Here is an 11036-nt window from a genome sequence, read left to right on the forward strand (position 1 = left end):
ATACTATTAGTAATGGCTCTACAATGTATTCCCTCTAAATGCTCTTTCCATTATTTTAAATTTATTTAAAATTACATAACTATGTATGAAACTCATTATATATGAAGCAACATCTAAATTCTTCTATATAGTTTTTTTTTTCAAAACTAACAAAATTGATTAAGTACTATATTAGTAAATTTGTTCAATTGTAGATAATTTATTTTATAATACATCTTTACTTCTCTACCAAATAATATTTAATATAATATTAGAAGTGGTACAAATTCACATAATGCTTTGTTTGGGAAAGATGTGAAGTTGCATTCATAAAGTACTCAATCTCTTTAAAAGTACGTTCTTTCTCAACCCTTTCTACATATTAAGTTAAAGATTTTTTAAATGACCTATAAAGTTTAAACTTAAACCGTGTGTACATATTTCAATAAAAAGTATATATAACTACTATATCGATATGCCACAACTCACAACATTCAAATAATCTTGCTTTAAGCACCAACTATATCACCACACTAAACGTAAATGATATCTCCTGTCTTTTTTCAGTAATTCTCTCTAATTTATAGTGCTTTTTTCCACTTTATAACAAAGTGTGAAAGACATAGAAAAATAATATTTAATAATTTGTAATTGGTAATAATTAAAGATAACATGGGATGAAAACGTATATCGTTTTGTTGAATTTATCAACCAAGAAGTAGGGATTGTATAAATTTTTTTTCCAAAACCGTATTGAATTCCCCAAAGAAAAAATTAAATTCAAAAGGAAAAAAGGGTTTTACATTTTTGGATGAAAAAGGCATAACTTTTGCATTAAATAAAACTATTTCCTAAAGATAACTCCCAAAATGAAACGCAGCATAAAGCTATTATTTTACCACCCACTTCACTTTTGCATTAATCTTTGCAATCCACCAACCCTATCACTATAATCTAGAAGAATCAATGGCGCAAACTTTATCGCTCACGCTCTTAGGATAGCAAAGTATGTATTACGCGCCAGTTGAATTAAAAAATACTATAATCTTTTTATTAACTTTTTGTTATGAAATAGTCTAAATAAATTATTTTCAATAATAATTTAGGGTATTCAATTAGTAATAAATTGATGGAATTTGTACACGTACTTACTTGCATGTGTTATCAACCAACCAGAATGCTACACAAGACAAATGCCAGGCGCGTGAGATTCCACAAAATTATCATTTTCCATTCCTCCAATCACAAAACCAAACAATTCCACTTTGGATTATTATCTGCTGACATATTCTCTCTAAACTTTCCCCTGCTTTAGTTCGCCGACAACAACTGTCTGGTAAAACATCTGACCATTTTCAATCTCTTTCTGGTATTTCGTTTATAGTTTTCTTCAAGTACTTTTGTTTTCTCATATTGATGTTGTTTTTTCTTCGATTGTTTTGTTTTAGTTTCTTTTCAATGGTTTTTATTGATGCTATCAGTTGTGCTGGGGGTGATTCCAAATCCAGTTTAACATTATAGAATTTGATTGAGTTGGATTCGTTTCCATTGTTTGCTTGAGCGTGAACAAAATTATGTCTTCAGTTTATGGGCAGTCTTCATTCTCATTTTGTGTTCTAAAATAAAAAATAAAACAATTGAAATGATAGTCATGTGATCAGTTCTGTATGTCAAAATTGAGGCTGATATCTATTGGGGACCACCAAATATTTTGAAATTTACAATCTCTTGAAGATGAAGCGAATGATATTGAATGATAGATAATGTATGCTACTGAACTATAGATAATGTTTTCTATCATTTACTGTAGTTTTGCTTATCTTTATTGTTTGTTCTACCAATGCATGGCCTTGTTGATGGAGAGATCAAAGGGAAAGTTACTAAACAGTTTCTGAACTTTGTTTACTTTCTGCAGATTTGTTGAACCTGCTCCTACTTTTTCCCTTCTGAGATCGAGTTACTTGACAAGTATGTATACTGACGGTTATACTGCTCTAGTTACAAACTTATCTTCAAGAGCAACAGAGAACGATGTACACAATTTTTTTGCTTATTGTGGACCAATTGAGCATGTTGAAATAATAAGGTAATGTTACTTTTGCTGGTAAATTTCTGTGTATCAATCAAACTTGAACCTTTTGATAGGATAGGTGCTATGATTTACGAACCCCTCACTCAGATTAGCATGGTGGACTACAAACATAATGACATGGCCATAAATATCAGAATCTTCGTTTTCGTTTTGGTGATTGTGCTTCGCCCAACTACTATCTAATCTCTCCCAGCACCAATGTAAATATTTGAGACAAGTCATAAGAAAATGTGACAGATGTAGAAAATCAATTCTTGATCAGTATGTTAGATAGGAGTCTCTGATTTAGGTAATTGAAGGAAATTCAAAAATCTGCTGTTTTGAGTGTGTATTCTGTGTCCATAACTGCATATTTGATAGATTCCAGATTTCCAGTTTATTCAACTTCCTTTATATATTGTCTTCTAGTTAAAAAGTTATGTTCTTTATCTGGAAATGAATTAAATTGAACTTTTTGCTGTGTAGTTATCCTGTTTTTTCAAACGAAATTCCTGGTTTCGACTGTGAATTGGATGAAGTTTTCCACAGCTTTTACATCACTTATTGTTACAGTAAATTTATGGGAGCTTTAAATTTCCCTTATATTGTCGTGTATTTTTTTCCTAATCACTCAATAACAATTGGCATGCTTGGATCGAATACTTCAAAGATGTTACGTTATTTCGCAGTATAGTTCTGCAGAAAGATTTTATACATAGCATTGTTAGGCGACTTTGCAGTTACAATATCAAGGTTTCTTAGAAACAATATGAATAATAGTTTTTTTGTCGCGATACAGATCTGATGAAAATGCATCTACTGCATATGTGACTTATCAGGATGCCTATGCCCTGGAAACTGCGCTATTGCTAAATGTAAGTTGCTTATTTGTTCTCTTACTTGCTTGCCCCTTCTTGTAGGATATCATGGGTTGACATAACATACAACAAGTTCCTTCATTGCTTTCCCCATGAAGTAGAAGATGAATTTGAAATCTAGCTTTTCCTTTTATCTTCTAATTGGGCAAATGGTTGTGTTTTGTTTCTAGATGTACTCAACTTCAGAATGTAGATAATGATGAGAATCATTATTGTTTTCATGATAAGAAATAATTATACATGAAATTCAAATTCCATTGCATCAGAGAAAATTTGTTACTGAAAAATTGAATTACTTAAACCTCTTTTAAATCAAATTCATCTTCTGATGTTGCAGAAATTAATTTTTCAGTGTTGTGGCATTGTTCATTTGTTCTCACTTGAATATTGTTTGTTAATACCTGCATTCATATTTGGTTCAATGTTGTTTCAGGGATCAATGATATTGGACCAATGTATATTCATTTCACGCTATGAAGCTTACGTAAATAACTATGATAATTGGGGCAGTCATGTATCAAAGCCTGAAGACAGTATTACAATCTCACAAGTATGCATCAAATCCTCAGAATCGCCTGTTTCTTTTAGTTAGACCAAACCAAACTGACAGAAGAAATTTTTTTATGCATATTCAAAAATATTCATAAACAATGATGTACATTTCAGGCTATTTTTTATCCCTTAGTTTACGCATGAAAAGCTATTTATTATGAAAAATAGTTAGCTTTTATTTGAAACCTGGGGAGTGACAGTCTTTGTTTTTCTGCAATATGGTTCAAATATCAAATGTGGCGTATTTGTGGTCTATTCTGTTCACAGAAAAGTTTTCTGCTGTTACTTTCTTCTTTTCACTAATAACTAAAAAAAAAATCACTTTTGTTCTATGTTTCTGAAGGAGAACATGAAATAAAGTGAAAACAAAGAGACCATTTTTGTAGAAAATTGGATTCTCTCATAACTTACTGGTATGTCATGTCTCCTAGAGACTTTTATGCAACTCAAATCCATGACGATGTGACCTCTATAAATTGTGAAAAGTGGCTTACGTAGTTGCTGTTCAAGGTCAAGAATTGATTAACGGTGGTTTTCATTGACAGGATGATCGCATGGACAAGTTTGTTTCTTCCCCTGGAGAAGCACTAACTCTGGCTCAGGTGGTTGTCAAAACAATGGTGGCTAAGGGCTATGTGTTGGGAAAAGATGCATTTGTGATGGCAAAAGCTTTTGATGAATCTCATAATGTGTCGTCTACAGCATCATCAAAGGTTGTTGAACTCAGCAATAAAATTGGCTTGACTGATTCCATTAATTCAGGCATTGAAACTTTTAAATCTGTGGATGAGAAGTATCATGTCACAGACTTCACCAAATCAGCTGCAACAGTGACAGGGACAACAGCTATAGTTGTTGCATCAGTTACCGGTAAAGCTGCTGTGGCAGCTGGAAATGCTATAGCCAACAGTAGGTACTTTGCCAAAGGTGCTCTTTGGGTTTCAGATATTTTGACACGTGCCGCCAAAGCAGCTGCTGATTTGGGTCAGAGTGAAAAGAAATGAAACTCCAAACAAAAACTGCTGCAAAGTATGTTGAGTTCTTGGACACAAACAAATAGCATCATTTGTTTGTTGATACTGTATTATCATAAGGCATGAACTTGCTTTACATGCGTGGCTACTCATCTGGTGCAAATTGTTCATATCAGTAGTTTTTAAGAATCCATGGTAAGAAGCCACTTATATATGCGTATCGTCTTACAAAATATGAGAATATGGTACAGTTTTAAGTTTTAAGTGCCAATTTTCTTATTGCCTACTATCATATCAATCTGCCTAAACTTACATGAAGGTAATGCTGGATATAGATTAATTTTGGTGGAAATAGTATTTTTCTTAAAAGCTCTCTAAAGTATCTAATGGTAACACCTTCTAGGAAGTTTTACCGGTGTTTAAAGATTAGTTGAGTAGTTAAAGAGCTTTCTATGCCGATTTCGGCATAAATATAGGAGACATAGAAAGTGAAAACTTTCTATACTAGTTCTGAAACCGACATAAAATTTTTTTTGGATAATAGGAAAGTTTATAATAAAAGTTACTATCTATGTTGTTTATTTGATACAATTGGTATAGAAAGTATGACTTTCTATGCGGATTATTGTCGCAACCTGCATAAAAAGTGTGACAAGAGATGAATAGTTAAAAAAATACTTATATCTATACTAGAGATGTTAAATAACAAGGTAAGTCTCAACCATTGCTTAATTCTTATCTATCTGCACATCTAAACAGTGATCTGAGTGGTACCTAATAATGAGCTTCTGTTAGCGTTCAAACATGTCGTTAACACTATGTTTGGTATTATTGACGGTGTCTTCTCTTTTTTTACCACATTTGTTATACATTAAAAAAAAAAAAAAAAACTGAAGAAAGTTAATGAGAAAAGAAAAGGATTACTGTAATAAAGAAGGGACTTCCAACCAGATGCTATGCAGGAAAGATGCAAAATAGACATTGCTTGGCTTCCTCCATAAAAAAATAATTAATTTATGGTGTCAGAAGATTTGTTGCATCAACACTCTTTTCACGTTGTCTTCAACCCACGGTTGTTACAATCAAAACATAAGTAACCAACGATTTACATTATAACATGTGAACTACTTTCTAATATTTGTATGCAGTGATTGATTCCCTGCCAACTTCATTGTTATGTTTTTAAAGGCATCCTATAGCCAGCATACATTGCAAACAATTTATCATTCTCTATACGACTCAACCACTGTTTTGCGTAGTCTACTTACTTTGGTCCAATAATAATAACTTACATCCACTGATCTCAATTATTTAAATGTACTATTTCTTGTTGCTCCTGATACCGTGTCAATAGGAAAATGTAACCACATTTATCCATTCTTTTCATTTTTTGTTAAAAGTACACATTGATTACATATCTTATGTATCCTTGAGGGATTGGCTTGTGGCTTTGGTTTGGTGAATGGGTACTGTCAAATTGTGTCTCCTTTTGTATTCCTACGACAATCTGCCAGTTGCAATACTTTATACACCATCAAAGTCGGGTAGTGGTTGGTTGGTTTCTATTACATTTCGCTTTACAAACCAAATCTGTGTAAACTTTTTCACTCATGTTATGTTAAGCATTCTTATGAATTTGACATCTGACACCTCGAAATTTATCTATCTTTTACCGTCACATGACAAATTTTCACTCAGTCTAGTACTACACCTTTTTGTGACGATGCATTGATCCCTGTTAAGTCAAAAACTGTTTGTAGCTGTAGGGTTCACTAACACTGTTAGGTTATTTTTATGAAATATAAGAAAAGTAATGTTATAGTTTGTGTATTCTACATCTAACATCGCTCTCCACATAAATAAGCTATCTGCATTTACAACAATTTCAGTACTATAGTTGTCATCTACCTCTCTCACCTAAGTGTGTTGTGATCTTGATTGGACGGCAAGGGACGTGTAGCTTATCTTGATTTTCTTGCATCTATGGCCATTGATTGCATTATATGAAGATGATTAAAAAGGACATAAGTAGGTAAGAAAAAAAAGCTTTGCTTCCTTGGCACAGATCATTTGTATGATTCTTGCGTTCCTAGCGGTGCATTCTTTTGTAAATGGCACCACATGGATTTCTAATAGTGAACCTATGAATTATACTAATTACTTCACATAATAGGGTGTCTCAAATATGGCAATGCCCTGTAATATGAACTAAGAAAAAGTCTGAATGCCCTTTCACAACTTTCCACAGCTTCTTTTGGAGATATGCTGTGATGAAAACTCAAGTCAAAATTGGTGTTCCTTGTTGTCTTTTAAGTTTTGGACCATCTGGACCATGCAGTGTCATTTTCTTGCAGAGATTATTAGATTTCAAAGCAATGGTCTTAAATTCCTATATATTAATGCTAAAGGGAAGTTCAAATTTATTATACGTGTATAAAAAAACCCGTTAAGAAAAGTATTTATCTTTGGTGTTTGATGGATTAGTGTCTTCTGGGAATATTCTTGAAAGCCAAAAACCAATCTCTAACTTAATGGCTGAGAAGAATAAAAGAAAGAAACATATAACTGTCTTTTGCTTTTAGAACTTCTTTAAATTCAAAGGAACTTTATATTTTCAACTGTCAAGTAGGTTTTAAAAGAAATCGTCTACTAGGCTGTGATAAAGTTCACATGTAAATATAGTGCTTTTCCAGCCAGAGAAGCATGATTTGACTCAATTACAAGCCTCTTTCCAAAGTTGACCTATACTATGTCCTCCTAACATGATATTTTATGCCCCCACTACATTAATGCTTTAGAAAATAATCAGTTCAAAACAAATATAAAAATAAGCCATTAAAGCAGAGAGCGAATAGATTATATCAGTAACCAATCAATTGTAACCCAATATAAAATGAGGGTCTTAAATGGTGAAGTGGTCAAAATTTGATAAGAAAAAGATGAGAAGCATGACAACTGCATTGAGCTCATAAACCTCATACCCTCTCAAGTGCATTTGGTTCAACTCTAGGCTTGAAAAGCTTCAGAGGCTACCATTAAATAACTTTCAAACATTACATCTTCGAATTTGTAAAGAAGACAAATCATGAAGTGAAAGAATGCAAACGATACCAATCAACTTTATAATTCTCTTTTGCATTTCTTCTTGACTTTGCAAGAATGGCAATGGTATACAAAAGGGAAAATGAAAAGTATACTCTATGTAGCAAACTACACTGATTTTGTAGAGGGAGTGATGTGAACACGTTATTCACTCCTCACTAATGTCCAACACATAAAGATTTTACTGTACAACAAAATTTCACAAAGTACAAAATGCCCTTAGGAATAAGACTCAAAATTTTGTTTCAGTACCTCTTGTAAGTATCACCCGGAATTGGGAACTAACAGCAACACATGGGGCAACGAATTAGTCCGTTTTCATTGCAATCAGGGCAACGCTGGAATCCATACTCCCCCACCTCACCATCAACATACTCTTCTTCATTTTCATCACCTTCATAGTAAATTTTACAACTTCCACAACAGGTTTCACAGGGAACAAACCTTATATCCCCACAAGCCTCACACACTCCCCCACCATCACATCCAACACTGTCCTCAATTTTCTCACAATAACCCAAAAGCTTCTCGAGCTTCCCATCCTCATGCAGCCTCTGAATTTCCTCAACTCCACCAATGTGATTCTTCCCAACAAACACCCTTGGCAATCCTAAACCACCATACCCTTCACCCAGTAACTCTCTAAGCTCCTCCTTGAACCCTGAGTGCATAGACACATCCCTCTCATCCACCCTCACTCCTAATCCCTTCAGAATCAACTTCACTTGGCAACAATCCTCATAAGTCTTTCGCACGCCGCGTAAGCTAGTGAAGTACAACACCACCTTATCTTTCCCACAGGGGTCATCAACCAGAAAAACATCATCAATATCATCATCACCTTTTGTTTTATTTTCCTCAAATAGGGACCACTTTGTAGTCCCTTGAATATCTTCATCACTCGGTGCCGGTCGAAGGTGGAAAGGACTGTCTGGAGAGAGTTGTTGCAAGGACTTTCTGAACGAAGAAATCATTTCAGGGTCAAAGTCTGAGATTGCAGGAGTGAGTTTCGACTCCTCCTCGGTCATCAGAAGCCACATGGGTTTTGGAGAGGCAACAACACTCATTTTGGGTGGATCAACATCACCAACGTCATCACCATCACCATTGACATCAAAAGAGAAGCTCCGGAAGTGACTCGGAGATCGGAAAGGGGTGGTGTCTTCAAGGCCTTCCATGAGTTCCCATGTGTTGATTGTCTCAGGCTCACCGGGTGGTGTTCTAATTGGGGTCTTGGGAAAAACCTTCGGCAACTTCTGTTCAATCATGCTAGACCAAGTCTTGGCCTCAATCAACCCCATTGAGAACTCTTTTCTTTTCTCTTTCTCCAATTCCCCACCCTTCTCCTTCGCCTCCGACCTATGGACAAAGCTTTCACTTTCGAACCTGAAACTTTCGGCATTACCAACCTTACCATTGGAAAGCCTGAAATCGTGGTCACAATTCCCAGCGAAACTGTGAGTTGGAGCAGGAGAATTGAGTTTTAGAGTGCCCAATGTCGTGGAAGTGAGTGCCACAACATGGTAGCTATCACCTTGTACCTGAGGTGGATGATGAACATGCATTGAGTAGCTTCTGGGAGCAGGAGAATAAGGAGCATTGCAACGCCCACATCGCTTTTGCTTCGAACTCGCACAACCCATGATCACTACCAAGCCCCCCAAAACATCTCCACCTCTTTCTTTGCCTGCAACAAAACAAAAACACGGCTTCTCTTGCTTTAGTTACACATTGGTCGGAGATACGAGGAAAAGAAATGTGTCAGGAATTAGTTAAAAGAAATGAAAAAGATAACAAAAAGTGAAAAATGAAGTACCTTTGCGTTGTGTGGATATTCAAATTGGTTGAACAGAAGATGAAGAAGAAGAAATGGAATTGCTTTTAGATTTGGAGCTCAAATACACACAAGGGGTGGGCCAAGTTGCGTAAATGGAGGGAGAAAAGTAAAGAAAGAAACTGTTTTTATATACACAGGGACCAAACTAAAGGAACCACTCGGTTGCGTACAACTCACAATGTATGTTCAAATCGAAAATCATATTCTTCTAAATATATAGGTACGCCAAATGTTCCTACCTTACTATGATCGATCGAGTTTCCAATATAACTAACAAAATACTCTCTTTATGATGAATAGACCAATCATCAAACTCATAATCATGATTTATCGGTAAGTATATAACAGATAAAGTATTAATAAGTGTTATATCTGCCTTCTGACTTGCAAAATCATTGAATAAATTAGTTGGTATTTTAGAAGAAAAAAACCCAATCTTCCGTTTCAAAATGTAATTAAGCGTCCATGAATTTCAGTTAATTAACTGCATTATATTTAAAGGGAAAAATATTTGTTAGAGGCTCCGATTTAATACTGAATTGTTAAATCATTGCGTACCAAATAAGTTAATAATTGTATGACAAACAAGAATCATGTCCCGTAATGGAGCTGGGAAATTTACGCAATTGAACACGCTTACACGACAAATTTTAATGTATCTTTAAGAATAATACCTAATGATTTAGATTTTACTCATACCGTATAGTTTGATTTCCCCTTGCATCAATTTGTTGAATTAAAAGAACACAAAGACTTAAATGCGAGATTTCATATAAATAACCTTAAAATATAGATTTACGTGTGATATCACGACTTTACTTTTTGGCACGAAGCTTGGGATATGAACATAACTTTCCTTACATAAGATAAGATTAACATAAGTACATAATTAACTTCTTTACCTAAGCCATCATGCTAAATTAGAAATTAGAATAAATTTTAGGGCTTGGGTGTATTCGTGTATGGGATATGCACTCATTAAGCAATGAATCCTATTTAACTAATTCTAATTTTTATAATTTTCGAATGATTCTCTAAACTAGTAGCAAGACTATTTTATAATTTTTTTTATATTCACAAATAGAATTAAATATGAGTAATTAATAAATTATTGAAAAAGATTTCAGATAGAGTGTAGTAGTAATTTGTGTTGCAGAGGTGGGTGGGAGTTGCGGAAATGGTAGTGACCAGCGTTGGGGGTTGGTTGCATTTAGAGACTTTTATTAATTGATTTAAATTTTTTTCCCTCTTTTCAATAAATATGATGTCATCTTTTTTCAATTATATTGCTCTTATTTTATCCCATGAAGACTTAGAAGAAGTCATAATAACGGGACATAGATACACTAACTAACACATTTAATAATCTCACATATGAGTATAGGCACGATTTAACTCAAGTACAACAATAATTTTGCAAAAAAGAAAAAAAGCTATATATGAAAATTAAGAAAATTTAAAATTTTACTCGTTCTTTAACATTTGCCATAAGGTTCTTTTGTTGTATATAAGAAAAAAAAAATCCTAGAATGACACTGACTATAGGAGAGAGCAACATGTTTTATATCAAGAAGAAAATAATATTATTTGAAAATTTATACAACACAAAAATTATCTTTTCATATTCTTTGACTTCAAATAGA

At 33.9% G+C, this 11036-nt stretch overlaps 2 protein-coding genes across 5 annotated transcripts; one reads left to right on the plus strand and one right to left on the minus strand.

Moving 5' to 3' along the window:
• The first annotated feature begins 1158 nt into the window (after window positions 1-1158).
• LOC114183547 (RNA-binding (RRM/RBD/RNP motifs) family protein) lies at window positions 1159-4718 on the plus strand. 4 transcript variants are annotated; one of them, XM_028070603.2, is made up of 5 exons: window positions 1159-1315; window positions 1895-2065; window positions 2850-2925; window positions 3362-3478; window positions 4026-4718. In XM_028070603.2, the coding sequence occupies exons 2-5, from the start codon at window positions 1950-1952 to the stop codon at window positions 4482-4484; spliced, it is 768 nt and encodes a 255-aa protein (XP_027926404.2). In that variant the 5' UTR covers window positions 1159-1315; window positions 1895-1949; the 3' UTR covers window positions 4485-4718. The 4 variants fall into 4 exon arrangements, with proteins under 4 accessions (XP_027926404.2, XP_027926405.2, XP_027926406.2 ...); XM_028070604.2 differs by having other exon boundaries at window positions 1225-1348; XM_028070605.2 differs by lacking the exon at window positions 1159-1315 and adding an exon at window positions 1403-1744.
• Window positions 4719-7545: 2827 nt separating this feature from the next.
• Window positions 7546-9580, minus strand: LOC114183149 (uncharacterized protein At3g28850-like). The gene is made up of 2 exons (XM_028070056.2): window positions 9373-9580; window positions 7546-9243 (listed from the first exon to the last, which is right to left on the minus strand). Exon 2 carries the CDS (start codon window positions 9197-9199, stop codon window positions 7838-7840), a length of 1362 nt encoding a protein of 453 aa, XP_027925857.1. The 5' UTR covers window positions 9200-9243; window positions 9373-9580; the 3' UTR covers window positions 7546-7837.
• Between the last annotated feature and the right edge of the window lie 1456 nt (window positions 9581-11036).

This window comes from Vigna unguiculata, chromosome 5 (genome assembly GCF_037176805.1).
Source record: "Vigna unguiculata cultivar grain cowpea cultivar isolate G323 ecotype 2 chromosome 5, ASM3717680v1, whole genome shotgun sequence".
Lineage (NCBI taxonomy): Eukaryota > Viridiplantae > Streptophyta > Magnoliopsida > Fabales > Fabaceae > Vigna > Vigna unguiculata.

Coding starts and splice junctions, on each gene's coding strand:
- LOC114183547 (XM_028070603.2), top strand. CDS start 1,950: ATGTATACTGACGGTTATACTGCTCTAGTTACAAACTTATCTTCAAGA. Junction 2,066..2,849: donor GAGCATGTTGAAATAATAAG/GTAATGTTACTT, acceptor GTCGCGATACAG/ATCTGATGAAAATGCATCTA. Junction 2,926..3,361: donor AAACTGCGCTATTGCTAAAT/GTAAGTTGCTTA, acceptor ATGTTGTTTCAG/GGATCAATGATATTGGACCA.
- LOC114183149 (XM_028070056.2), bottom strand. CDS start 9,199: ATGGGTTGTGCGAGTTCGAAGCAAAAGCGATGTGGGCGTTGCAATGCT.